Source organism: Mus pahari, chromosome 13 (genome assembly GCF_900095145.1).
Source record: "Mus pahari chromosome 13, PAHARI_EIJ_v1.1, whole genome shotgun sequence".
In the NCBI taxonomy this organism is placed as follows: Eukaryota; Metazoa; Chordata; class Mammalia; order Rodentia; family Muridae; genus Mus; species Mus pahari.
This window is the reverse complement of record NC_034602.1, coordinates 29,008,145-29,020,699: the sequence shown is the minus strand read 5'-3', so window position 1 is coordinate 29,020,699 and position 12,555 is coordinate 29,008,145. Positions and strand designations below refer to the sequence as shown.

General features: G+C 49.8%; 1 protein-coding gene across 2 annotated transcripts in view; it reads right to left on the bottom strand.

Annotated features, from left to right (window-relative positions):
- Nucleotides 1-12,555, bottom strand: part of Acox3 (acyl-CoA oxidase 3, pristanoyl) — a 33,749-nt gene that overhangs the window by 18,866 nt on the left and 2,328 nt on the right. For both annotated transcript variants that reach the window (XM_029545338.1, XM_029545339.1), the window contains exons 3-8: nucleotides 8,866-9,020; nucleotides 8,312-8,545; nucleotides 7,866-7,940; nucleotides 7,362-7,451; nucleotides 3,669-3,812; nucleotides 1,257-1,345 (exon numbers count right to left, since the gene is read on the bottom strand). In XM_029545338.1, the coding sequence (XP_029401198.1) occupies nucleotides 1,257-1,345; nucleotides 3,669-3,812; nucleotides 7,362-7,451; nucleotides 7,866-7,940; nucleotides 8,312-8,545; nucleotides 8,866-9,009 (776 nt within the window). In that variant the 5' untranslated portion in view covers nucleotides 9,010-9,020. The remainder of the gene's footprint in view (nucleotides 1-1,256; nucleotides 1,346-3,668; nucleotides 3,813-7,361; nucleotides 7,452-7,865; nucleotides 7,941-8,311; nucleotides 8,546-8,865; nucleotides 9,021-12,555) is intronic.

Below are 12,555 nucleotides of genomic sequence, written 5' to 3'. Positions count from 1 at the left end.
TAATGGCTTTAATGAGCAACCAGCACAAGCTGAGGGTAACCTTCCAGGCTGCACACAGAGCCCTCAACAGAGGGGATGACAGCTCTGTGATTTTTGAGCCCTGATCCTTCTCCTTACAGTTGGACTGCTAGGTATTGGTGCTTCCAGGCCCCTCCACACTATTACTGACTGAAGACTAAGGAGGCTTGAGCTCTCCCCTGGCCCTGGCCCTGCCCCAGCCTTCTGGTGATGCTAGGCAGAAGTGTCCATCAGAGCCTGGGAAGCCCCTGGTCCAGGTCAGGATCCTCTCTCTGGAGGTGGCTGGTCTTAGTAGCCAGCCACAGCAGTTGCTTGAGGTGACTCTAAGAGCCCGCACAGAACTGAGATGGGCAAACATACTTACCATAGCATAGCACACAATGCCTGGGAACACCCTGTTTTAGCCACTTTCATAGTCGTGAGTTACCTTGTTGGAAGAGAGGGGCCTAAGTGCATCAGGCCAGGCAGCTTGGAGCTGGGTGGAGCCTGCACACAGTGACCCAAGGGAAGGCAGGAAGGCCACCTAGGCTGACCAGCAGGTCCCTTGAGGGGTAAGCATGAAAGCTGGACTAAGAAATAATAGAGATGAGAGTGAGCCCTCCCCTGCTGGGTGGCCTTCACCTGGTACACTATAAACCTCAGGCCATCCAGGTGTCCTGCTGACCATGGGCCCTCAGCCCGGTTAAGGTCCAGTCCAAGGTCTTCACTCCCAGCTGAGTACACAGTGCGTAGTGCTGCAGGTCAACCCTGTCTCCGAGCAGCTCTAGGATGAGTCAAAAGCACCTCCCTCACCAGCACATGTCCAGCAACTTTGCCAATCACTGACTTGGGGACTCTAAGCAGATATCATGGCTGGCTCCGTGGCAGACCACTAAGGCTGATCACTAAGAGACTTCACAGAGGAAGGAAAGTCCTACACCATTGGGCACCTCCGAGCCTGAGGTCTCCCCTGGGAAACAGAGGGCACCTCTAGTCTGACCTGAGAGCTGGGATCGTCACACCCTGAGAGACCTGTGGAGTGTGAGGGCAAGGAGGACCTCTGGGAATGGTGGCTAAGCATGCAATGGCCGCTGCTCAAACAAGCGCCCCACTGGTACCTGCCACATCCATGTCAGGCCCTGAGGAGCCTGCACTCCAGAGAGAGTGTGGCACCGGCAGCCCACTCCAGCCTATGGCTTAGGAACAATCCCGGAGCCCCAAAGAGGTAGCATTGGTCTGGTGAGGCCAATGACACTCACCCATTATCCAGGCCATTCTGCCCCAGCTTCTTCCCCATGTCACCGACCATCACCCCTGTCATGGGAAGCAGGGTCTTGGGGTCCCGGATCTGTACAGAGCCACAAGGAATAATGGCTAGGTAAGTCTGTCAGCACACAAGAAAGCATATCCAGATAAGCTGACGTGGGTGACTCTGAATAGCTCTGAGTCCTACTGGGTCCCCTGAAGTGATGTGCCCAGGTCTAGAGATGGGACCTTCTGTGGGAAACAGACCTCTGCAGCTGTCATGGGGCAGAGACCTCAACACAAGATCATCTTGATGGGCCATAAATCCATGGTAAGAGTCCTTACAAAAGAGAAGTTTCATAGAAAGGCGGCATGTGAGGGGAGGTGGGGCGGGGGCAGAAGCTGGCATGGCATGGCTGGCAGTGAGGGGAGCTAGGAGCTGGGGCAGGTAAGATGGGGCTTCCTGGGCTATCTGAGAGCACCCTGATTCATGACTGCAGGGTTAGCCGCGTGTGGCTTCCCTGTTTTAGTTCTGGCTATGGTGTGACACTGTTCACATATTAAGACAGAGGACCTGCAGTGGGCTCCCAGTATTATGACACTATTAGCTGAGCACATACGTGCTGTGGGAAAGACAGTCAGGGCAAGCTATGCCAATCTCATCTTCCCCAATGGGTGTCCACTAAACATTCCCTACAGGCATGACTGGCTGTAGACTCCTGACCTAGGAACACTGTGAAAAAGCAGGTTACATCCCACATTAAAGCAGGACTGCCAGCCTTAAGGCAGAGGCCCCACTGCCTCCCTCCCCATCAGCGGGATGAGGACAGTGTCTAGAGATTTATTCTAGGTGATAGACAACAGTGAGGACCACAGCTGCCACCTACTGACCCAGAAAACACAGGACACCTCAGGTCAGCAGGCCAGACGCACTGAGGTGGGGAGATCTGGAGGCCGAGAGTAGAGCCCAGGGTACAGGATGTGCTTAGCACGTGGGAGACCTTGGGTCCAAACTCCAGAAGCAAGGGAAGAAAACAGGGACAGAGGGAGGGTGGGTTGAATCTAGGCAATTGGAACTTAGCTCTTTGTAAGAGCCACTAGCTTTTGTTTTGTGTATCTGATTTGTATTGAAAAAATATATTATATAATTTTTATTAAAAAATATATATATAATATTGAGGTTAAAACTCAGCCATAAAGCACCTTTTAATTTTTTTAAAATCTTGCAGTAAAGCTAGGTAAAAATTCAAACACAAACTTCTCTTAAACCTTTTTAAATAAATGCCATAGAACCCAGAGAGTTGGAGAGAGAGTGGTGACAACCAGGAAGTGTCAAGGTTTGGATCCTGGTCCTCAAGGTCAAAGGGTTGGGCTTCCCCAATGGTGCTGTGGGGAGGTGGGACACGGGTGGGAGGAAATCAGGCCATTGAGAGTGTGTCCTTTAAGGGGCTATTGAGACACCAGTCCGGTCCGTTCTGGTACTTCTCACTTTGTCCCCAGACACAGCTTACTCAGCCACACCAGGGTACCTGGGCTGCCACACCAGGGTACCTGGGCTGCTGCAGGCCCCCAGCAGCACTGCTGTCAGGACACTGTGGACTGAGACGTCAGAAGCTGAGCTAGAACAGACCTTTCTGTCTTTGTGTTAGGGATTCTGTCACAGCAGCAGAGAGCTAACACAGGAGGGACAACCAGCAGGGTAAAAGCAGTTAGCAGCGTTTTTTCAAAAGATCCAACAAAAACCCACAAGCGGTGGCCAGAGGGATGGCGCAGTAATTCCTGCGGAGAACACAGGTTTGGTTCCCAGCACTGACATGAGGCAGCTCACAACTGGCTGTACTTCCGGTTCTAGGGCATCTCACGCCCTCTTCTGGCCCTCACAGGGACTACCTGTATGTGGTACACAGCGTGTGCACACACACACACACACACACACACACACATAAAATAAAAACGAATAAATCTTTGAAAAGTAGTATGACTGGTGGGAGCTTCCAGTTCATCTGGAAAGAATTCCAAAGTGAAAAGCAAAAATAGCTAAGGCCATGCTTAACTCAAAAATATTGATTGTGCGAATTCACCTGTCCATTTCCTATGACATATACAAGACTGCCGACCCTGCAGGGCAGCACAGGCAGCTATACAGGTGCTCAGCTGGAGGGGGGATGGTGCGGTGTCACTGAGGTGTCCTGTGTAAAGATGTGTGCCATAACGACAGGCCTGTTGGGTGCTCTGAGCATCGCTCACAGAGACTCTAGCAGGACTGCGTCCCTGCGGGCTGGAACGGAAGCGTGCTGCAAGAAGCCTGCGGGAGGCCGAGACTCAGTACAAGCATCTCCCACGGCAGAACAAATCTGCCCGAAGGCAGGCAGGGCACATGGCTACAGGCTAGCTGTCCATCCGCGCCAGCTCCGCCCAGGTCTTACCTGCACCAGGAAGGAATGCAGCCCGTGGCACTGGCCATCTGGCATGTACAGTTGGGCAAACACCACCGCGTGAGTTGCCGTCTTGCCCAGGTTGCCCACCCAAAATTTGGCAGCCTCGAAATCCGGGGTATGTAAGATGAATTCCTGTGAAGGGGAGATTGGTATCCTTGTCATCAGCAGTGGGGACCAAAGAATGGCTTTCCCTCCACAGCAGGCTAATCCCTATACTCCAAGCTTCGGAGCCAACAGTAAAAATGGACTGAACACTGTATTTCCTGTGTGGGCCAAGCCACTTTATGTTTGTTTCAGGATCACCTTACAGAGGAAATGGAAAGTGAGGTTCAGTCCCACACAGTGAGCTGCTGGCTGTCACCCATAAAGGCTGACACTGGCCACACTGCCAGTAGAGTCTGCTTGACCTCTTGCCACACCCCCTTCTGACTGCAAGGTCAAGTTCTGCTGAGTCAGCAATTAATTGCCCCGTGGCCTACGGTAAGGCCATGGGGCACTGTCCTCAGCCAGCGGCCAGCGCAGGCTTCTCACAAGTCCCACAAAAGCCACAGGTGCCAAAGTACAGTGGGAGCAGACAGGGTCAAGGAATCAGAAAGTCCAAGATCAAAGTCTCTTTGTCAAGAAGCAGGCAAGAAAGTTCCGGGGGGCCCATGTGCTGGCAGGTATGACAGCCTGCATGGTGGTCCTGCCCTGGCAGGATCGCATGGTATGGTCCTCTCCATCTCCACTACAGCAGCCCAGGCCAGGGTCCACAGCCGGCCATGTGGACAGATGGACAGTGTGCAAGTACTGAACACTAAGCCTTATTTTCTTCCTATAGAGCTCTCTATCACACACCAGCTAACAGGAGGGGTGAGCCTCCCCCCTCAGCACGTGAAGGAAAGTGGCAGTGGGACACAGTCCTCAGGCAAGTGGGGAAGGAGGCTTCCACACTCCAGTCAACACTGACCACCCCTGACACTTGAGACCTGGGGTGGCTCGAGTAGGAATGGCCCCCATAGACTCATGTGTTGGAATGCCTGGCTCATAGGGAGTGGCACTATTAGGAGGTGTGGCCTTGGAGGAGTAGGTATGGCCTTGTTGGAGGAAGTGTGTCACTGTGATGGCAGACTTTGAGGACTCATATATGCTCAAGTGACACCCAGTGTGACTTAGTCACTTCTGCTGCCTGTGGATTAAGATGTAGAACTCTCAGCTCCTTCTCCAGCACCAGGCGTGCCGGCAAGCCACCATGCATCTTACAATGATGATAATGAACTAAATCTCTCAAACTATAAGTCGGCCCCAATTAAATGTTTTCCTTTATAAGAGTTGCCGTGGTCATGGTGTCTCTTCACAGCAGTAAAACCCAAATTAAGACAAAAGTTGGTACCAGGAGTGGGGTATTGTTGTGATAGGCCTGACTATGTTTTGTTTGGAGGAATATGAACATTTTGGGACTTTGGATTAGAAAAGAAATTGAACACTAAGTAGGGGTCAGTGGGCTATCTTAGTGCGAACGCAGAAGACAGTAGTGCATATTGTTATTTGAACTGTGAGGGCCCAGATCAAGAGGTTTCAGAGGAGAAGAATTTTAGTATGTGGCCTAAAGACTGCTCTTGTGATATTTTGGCTAAGAATGTGTCTCTTCACAGCAATAAAACCCAAAAACTAGGACAAGACTCTGTCCCTCCCGCCCTGCATATCAGGAATTTCTAGAGGACCAGGCATGACCTCTCTCCACAGTGCCTCCCTTCAGGGGGCAGTATCCACACAGAGTAGTACGCAGTAATGCTTCACAAGTGGTCAGCAACACAGGTGTCACAGGGGTGCCAGAAATGTGGCAAGGAGTAAAGGATCTGGGTAGCAGTGGGCAGAGCAGCCTGTTCAGCCACCAAGAGGCCTACGGGCACAGGCAAGGCAGGCCTCAGGGCTGGAGGCTGAATTGCCCTCCTTTTGGGACACCTCATGAAGAACTGTGGGAAAATCCTGCTAATTAAGGTCGAAGTCTACCATGACAGGATGACCTTTGACAATTCAGGATGTTCCTACTTGCTGAAACCTACATGGCCACACAAGTGACATAGTACCCACCCCTGGAACAGAATCAGCAGGGCAAGGGCCTCCATGAGTGTTTACAGTTATTGTGGGTGTAAGGTTTGTTTGTATAATAATGTACATATTTTCATGCTCCTCCTTCAGGAATGTTCACTCTGCCAAGGTTAATGAAACCATGATAATCAGAGACAGTACAAGTCCGGGAGCCAAGGGTGTGGCTAGTGTCTTAACAAAAACGGTAGAATGCTGTGACCTTCAGTACGGCCCTTAAGGCTGTGGGAAAGAACTCTGAAAATATAAGCTCAAGAATATACAATTTCTCAACTATGCAAAATATAAGGATGCAACATGAATTGTATAAGGAACTTCATGAACCTAAAAGAACAAAGGCAGCTGCACTATGAGCCAGCTTGTCAGAAAGCTATTAAGCAAGGAGATAAAGAGATTTAGGGGGATAAAGAGATGACTCAGTGGTTAAGAACACTGACTGCTCTTCCAGAGGTCCTGAGTTCAATTCCCAGCAACCACATGGTGGCTCACAATCATCTGTAACGGGATCTGATGCCCTCTTCTGTTGTGTCTGAAGACAGCTACTGTGTACTCATATAAATAGATAAGTAATTCAAAAATAAAAGAAATTTAGGAAATGATTAAAGGGTAAGATACCACCCAGCTAAGCTTATTGCTTGTGCTTACAAAGGCAGGCAGATTCCTGAGTTCAAGGTCAGCCTGCGACAGAGCAAGGTTAGGCCCAGGCATGGTAGGAATGGGGATCTCAGAGCAAGATTCCACCCAGCTAGCTTATTGTCTGTGCTTATAAAGGCAGGCAGATCTCTGAATTCATTTGCAATGTTAAGGGGGGAAAAGGAAAATTAATACACTTGCTGTATTTTTCTAAGAATCAGGGGTCTGGGGTCAGGAGATGCTGATTCATAGAATAATCAAAGGGGAACCTGGGGTGAACAACTGAATTGATATGTAAATAAAAGACTGGGCTCTTTGTCTGCAAGAGATGAGTTATTCAGAGAGGTTTTGGGGGGGGTTGTTGTTTTTTTTGTTGTTGTTGTTGTTGTTTTGTTTTTCTAGCAAGAGAGCTGCCTCGAGCAGAGGGCTTTCTGGAAAGCTGTCTCAAGCACATCACAAGCTGTCAGCTTGCACCTCATGATTGACTTCACATTTGTTTTTCACTGCTCTCAAACATCCCTTCTCTCAGGGACCACTCCTCAAGCTGAGACTGGTCACTGGCACCCACCTTCAGTTCCCCAAAACTTTATAAGCCTTGAATGATCCTCATGAAAGTTGACCTGCCTCCTAAGAGCTGATGCCAGTGTGGTCTTTCACTGAGTGTGCGCACAGGCTTCTGAAACCCTGCTCACCCATCTCTGTTCCTTCTGCTCTCGTGAACTGAATCAGCCAACCATCCACAAGAGCAGGGAGACCCACAGAGTATCCGACCCTCTAGGAGTTCCCATACCCGTTTGCTCAGTGTGGAAGGGAAAAAAATTTCATGCCTCAGTACAAGGCATGCTTTCAGTTGGCCTGTCTAATGAGAGTGTGTAAGGAGACAACATTCTAGATGAACTATTGTTCGTTTACATTTCCTATGTTCCATCGACCCAGGGCCCAGGGGACTCCAGAACCTACCTGGGTCGCAGGATCATAGTGAGCTGTCGTCCGCATGGCCTTGGTATTACTCCCATGACTCAGTTCCGTGAGAGCAAAACAGCCAAAAATCTAAATGTCAAAGCACACAGAGACGTGGGTAAGAGGTGTGTTCCTGTGCGTGTAGCCCTAGAGAACTAAAGTCAGGAGCCCAGCCACACCTCTCTCTCCCTACATAGCCAGACTATGGCATGACTGAGACATCCCATCACTTGGATACCATTCCCACCTGCTGGCATAGATGCCATAGCCTATGCTATGTTGAGCATAGGCTGCAAAAATCTTTACAGTCAGAGGAGGCCACAGGGTTATTCAGTCAGACAGGAAAGCTAAGACCACAGACAGGCAGGGTGGGCAAGGAAAACCACCAGCCCAAGAGCACTTCTATGAGCAGGGCCTGGTCCCCCAGGTCTTTCCTGTGGCCTGCCCTGTCCATGGCTAAGTATGGTGACAGCACTGGGCTCACAGCTCACATGGCCAACTTACCTCCAGGTTATAGATCTTCTCAAGGTACTTGAAATGCTTCTCAGAACCAGAAATGAAAATTGTGGATCCAAAAACCTGAAATGTACACGGGTCAGAGGTGGGTACTACTGCTCCTGCCTCTGGACAGGCATACCCCACACCTACCCCCTCCATACACACACCCTATACACACCCCACACACACCCTATACACACCCCACACACACCCTATACACACCCCACACACACCTCACACGCCTCTTCCTACTGGACTATACATTCTGAATAAACATATTTTATCTGAGAATGCACAGGTGCAAATTTACACCAAAAGCTGAAAATCTGATCTTGTCACTGAATCTTAAATGCTGTACATTTTAAGAGCCATGTAGCTGTCTGTGGTTTGTGTCTGATGTGTGTGATGGGCCTGAGTGGACATGGGTTCCCTGCCCTCTGCCACACACTCACCAACATGTGGAGGACGCATTTGTTGGCCAGGGACCAGTCGTACATGCCCAGGCAGTTAATCAACACTAGAATCTTCAGGGGGTTCTTTAGCAATTCCTCTACTTTGAAGAAGCCATACTCAAAGACCCGCTTGCAGCGAAGGAAGTTCAGTTCTCGTTGCTTCTCTAGAGACAGATCCGCCCCGTATGAGCGGGCAAAGAGAGGGTCATTCTCCAAAGTTGAGAAGATGGTTTTCTGTAAACACAGAGCACAGGGTGCTAACTTGAAAGTCAAAGGTGCGTTTGGCTTCTCTCAGGGCCATTGACCTGCCTAAGACCTAGTCTGGCCCAGGAATCCCCAGATGAAAACATTCATCCCAGCTGAAAGGAAGACGGGGAATTTCAGCGTCTTGTCCACTCCTTCCCCTGGCATCCTGGGACCATCCTGGGGTAAGGGGAGACAGACTCACACCGTCCCAAGACCCACCCATCCTACAGAACCATCAGTGCCAGGAAGGCCACTGGGCTATGTACGTCAGGAAGCAGAGACACAACCAGGCTCCACGCAGCCCTCACCTTGAAGTGGAGTATATCCTGGCCGTCCCAAAAGAGCAGCAGCTCCTCAGAGTTGAAGGAGGCTCTTGCTCGGTAGGCGCTAAGGGGGCCCTTGGGGATGTCTGACCATAGAGCACTGTCTCTTTCTTCCGGTGGGGATCCCATGGTACTGTCACCTGCATAGAAAACCAAACCCTCCGTGAACAGCCACACAACATCAGAACAAGAGGAAACCCGGGGGCTGCAAAGCAACAGGAGCAGCACAGACGGTGGAGCATCAGCCTGGAGGCACCAGTGTCCAAAGGGGAGGTGAGGCAGGCCCCCTCTCCTGGACTGCACTCCTGGGAAGGCAATGATGACACAGGGCAGAGCTGAGCCATCTGTGGATGGAGTGGGAGAGAGGGCCAGGGAAACAGGCTGTAATAAACCTGGTAGGTACGGGCAGGCTAGCCCGGGCTCCCTCTCTTGTTACAAGTGTCTGCCTGAGGATACTGTGATCTTGTGTGAGCAGGAAGTTCAAGTCCTAATGGGTCACTGTGCCCAGAGACAGGGAACTGTCCCTCTGGGATCTGGCCACTCTCAGCACTCAATGTCCCCATCCACCTGGACACAGGCCACTGGACGCAGAAGCTGTGACTTACAGGTTCCTGTGCTGATCTGTACTCAACACTCACAAAGCAGGTAAGCCCTTCTCACTAAAGCACTGTTCTGGAGTTCTCTGAATAAACTGGGTCCTCCTCCAGAAATGGGATTCATCATTGTAATAGAGGCAAAGGGCTTTTGTTCTAACCAACAATAGTCTGAAAGCCAAAGCTGGGCAAGGAGGCTCTAAGACCTTTGGACTCCATTGAAGTAACTGTGGAGTTAGTCTAGGGTGCGACTCCTGCAGTCACAGTGCTGGTGGCTGGTTCTCGTTTGTCTTTTCTTGTGTGCACTGGTGGTTTGCCTGCATGTATTATCTAGGAGGGCACCAGATGCTCTGGAACTGGACTTAGGGAGGGTTGTGAGCTTCCGCGTGAGTGGGTGGGGAGGACTGAATCTGAGTCCTCTGGAACTGCTCTTAACCGCTGAGCCACATCCTCCTATGTGACAGGGACAGCAGGTACGTGGTGGGGGCTGAGCACTCAACCTCTGCCAACCAAGTCCTACAAGACCCTCCCCAACTCTAAGCCAAACAGGTTGTCCCCACAGAAACATGAGCCACTAAGTTCAAGGCCAGAGGGAGGAAACAGTCAAAACTGAGAACAAGGGAACAAGGGCCCAAAGCAACAAAAAGACAACAGACAGAAACTCCAGGAACAAAAATTATGTCCTTATAAAGACTGATGGGACTGGAAAACACCCACCACTTGCTCCCAGAAAAGAGAAAGGCCGGATTCCAATCAGGAAGCAGACGGGACATGAGCACCTATCACAAACCAGAGGGACTAAAGGATCACACAAGTGAGAGTTAGCCCACAGAGGCGGTAAACAGAAACGGGCCATGCAGACAACTGCCAGTTACCCACGTATGCTGCAGTGGGAAAGGATACCAGGTAAAGGGGGAATGTAAGGGTTAAAAGAGTGAAGTCAGAGCTGGAGCCACAGCCGGTGTTTAAAAGTGCTTATCCTCAGCGGAGGACACTGATTTGGTTTCTAGCACCCACATATTGGCTTACAATTGTCTCCAGTTCCAGGGGGTTTAAAACTTTGGACCTCCTTGGGCTCCTGCACATACACAGCACATAGACATACATACATACCACACGTGCAAAATTAAACATTTAAACAATGAAGCTAGCACCACGGAGGGCAGAGACACAAATGCCTTACACTGGGTTTGAGATGCCACACGACTTGGGAGAGGCCAGAAGGCTCTGAGAAGCAAGGCCAGCAACAGAGACCAGTGGCTAGCTCTCATGAGGCTTCTTCCCTTAGGGAAACAGTCAGGCATTGCTGCTTGCTACAAAGTCTTGCTTCTAACAAGTTGCTTTTCATGCAGACAATTATAACTGACTACACTGTAAGGATGGCTCCTAATAATCTGTCTTAGTTAAGAGTTTTACTGCTGTGAGCAGACACCATGACCAAGGCAAGTCTTATAAAGGACAACATTTAATTGGGGCTGGCTTACAGGCCATTATCATCAAGGCATGGCAGCATCTAGGCAGACATGGTGCAGGCAGAGCTGAGAATTCTACATCTTCATCTGAAGGCTGCTAGTAGAAGACTGGCATCCAGGCAGCTAGAACAAGGGTCTTAAGCCTGCACCCACAGTGACACACCTACTCCAACAAGGCCACACCTCCAATAGTGCCACTCTTTTGGGCCAAGCACATACAAACCATCACACGATCCTTCCCCAGTTTAAGAAAGATAGAGAGATGGCTCAGCGGTTAAGAGCACTGACTACTCTTCCAAAGGTCCTGAGTTCAAATCTCAGCAACCATATGGTGGCTCACAACCATCCAAAATGAGATCTGATGCCCTCTTCTGGTCTGTCTGAGGACAGCAACAGTGTACTTAAAGATATAATAATAAGGGCTGGTGAGGTGGCTCAGTGGGTAAGAGCACCCGACTGCTCTTCCAAAGGTCCGGAGTTCAAATCCCAGCAACCACATGGTGGCTCATAACCATCCGTAACAAGATCTGACTCNCTCTTCTGGAGTGTCTGAAGACAGCTACAGTGTACTTGCCTATAATAAATAAATAAATCTTTAAAAAAAAAAGATATAATAATAAATAAATCTTTAAAAAAAAAAAAAGTAAGATAGTCAAGACCATCCTACAGACCAATAATTCTCAACCTGTGGGTCTCAAGCCCTCTGGGAATCAGGGAACCCTTTCATAGGGTTCTCCTAAGATAACTGGAAAGCATGGATATTTACATTATGATTCATAACAGTAGCAAAATTACAGAAAATAATGTTATGGTTGGGGGGTCGCCACACCATGAGGAACTGTATTAAAGGGTCACAGCATTAGGAAGGCTGAGAAGCGCTGCTCAGACAGAGAGCCAAGATTTTGGCACCCATGAGAAGAGAGGTTAATTTAATCACCAGGACTTGGAATACCTTCAAGGTAAAAATAAGTTACCTGACTTAATCAGCCTTCTGGCAAAACCAGCCAGTACCTAATGGCTGGCAAATAAGATCAACAAGTAACAAATCCATTGTCAGATATGAGCAGTGGAGGCTGTGAGCACCTCAGTGTGTAGGCAGAACATGACCAGCCTCAGGCAGGCTGGTCAGCACAAGCAGCCTCCTCCACCTTCACCTTCCGGGATGCTCAAACCTTACAACTTGACTGCACCTGGAATCTTGAAAAAAAGGAAAATGTATCTCTGTGTGTGGCTGAGGTAATTTCCAGAAAGCTTTAACTGAGGGAAGACCCAAGCCAAACATGAGAACATCATCCCATAGGCTGGAGTTCCAGACTAAATTTTTAAAAAGAGGGTAGAAGGCTGGCAAGATGTCTCAGCCATAAAGGCACTTGCTGTCAAGCCTGGAGACCTGAGTTCAATTCCAGGGGCCCCACATGATGGAGGGAGAGAACCAACTCTCCCAGTTTATTCTATGACCCCCCACACACACACGTATGCTATGAGAGTGAGCCTCTGCCCAGGAGATAAATACAGCAGAAGTTTTAAAAAGTGTACGGGGAGCCAGGCGTGGTGGTGCACGCCTTTAACCCCGGCACTCGGGAGGCAGAGGCAGGTGGATTTCTGAGTTC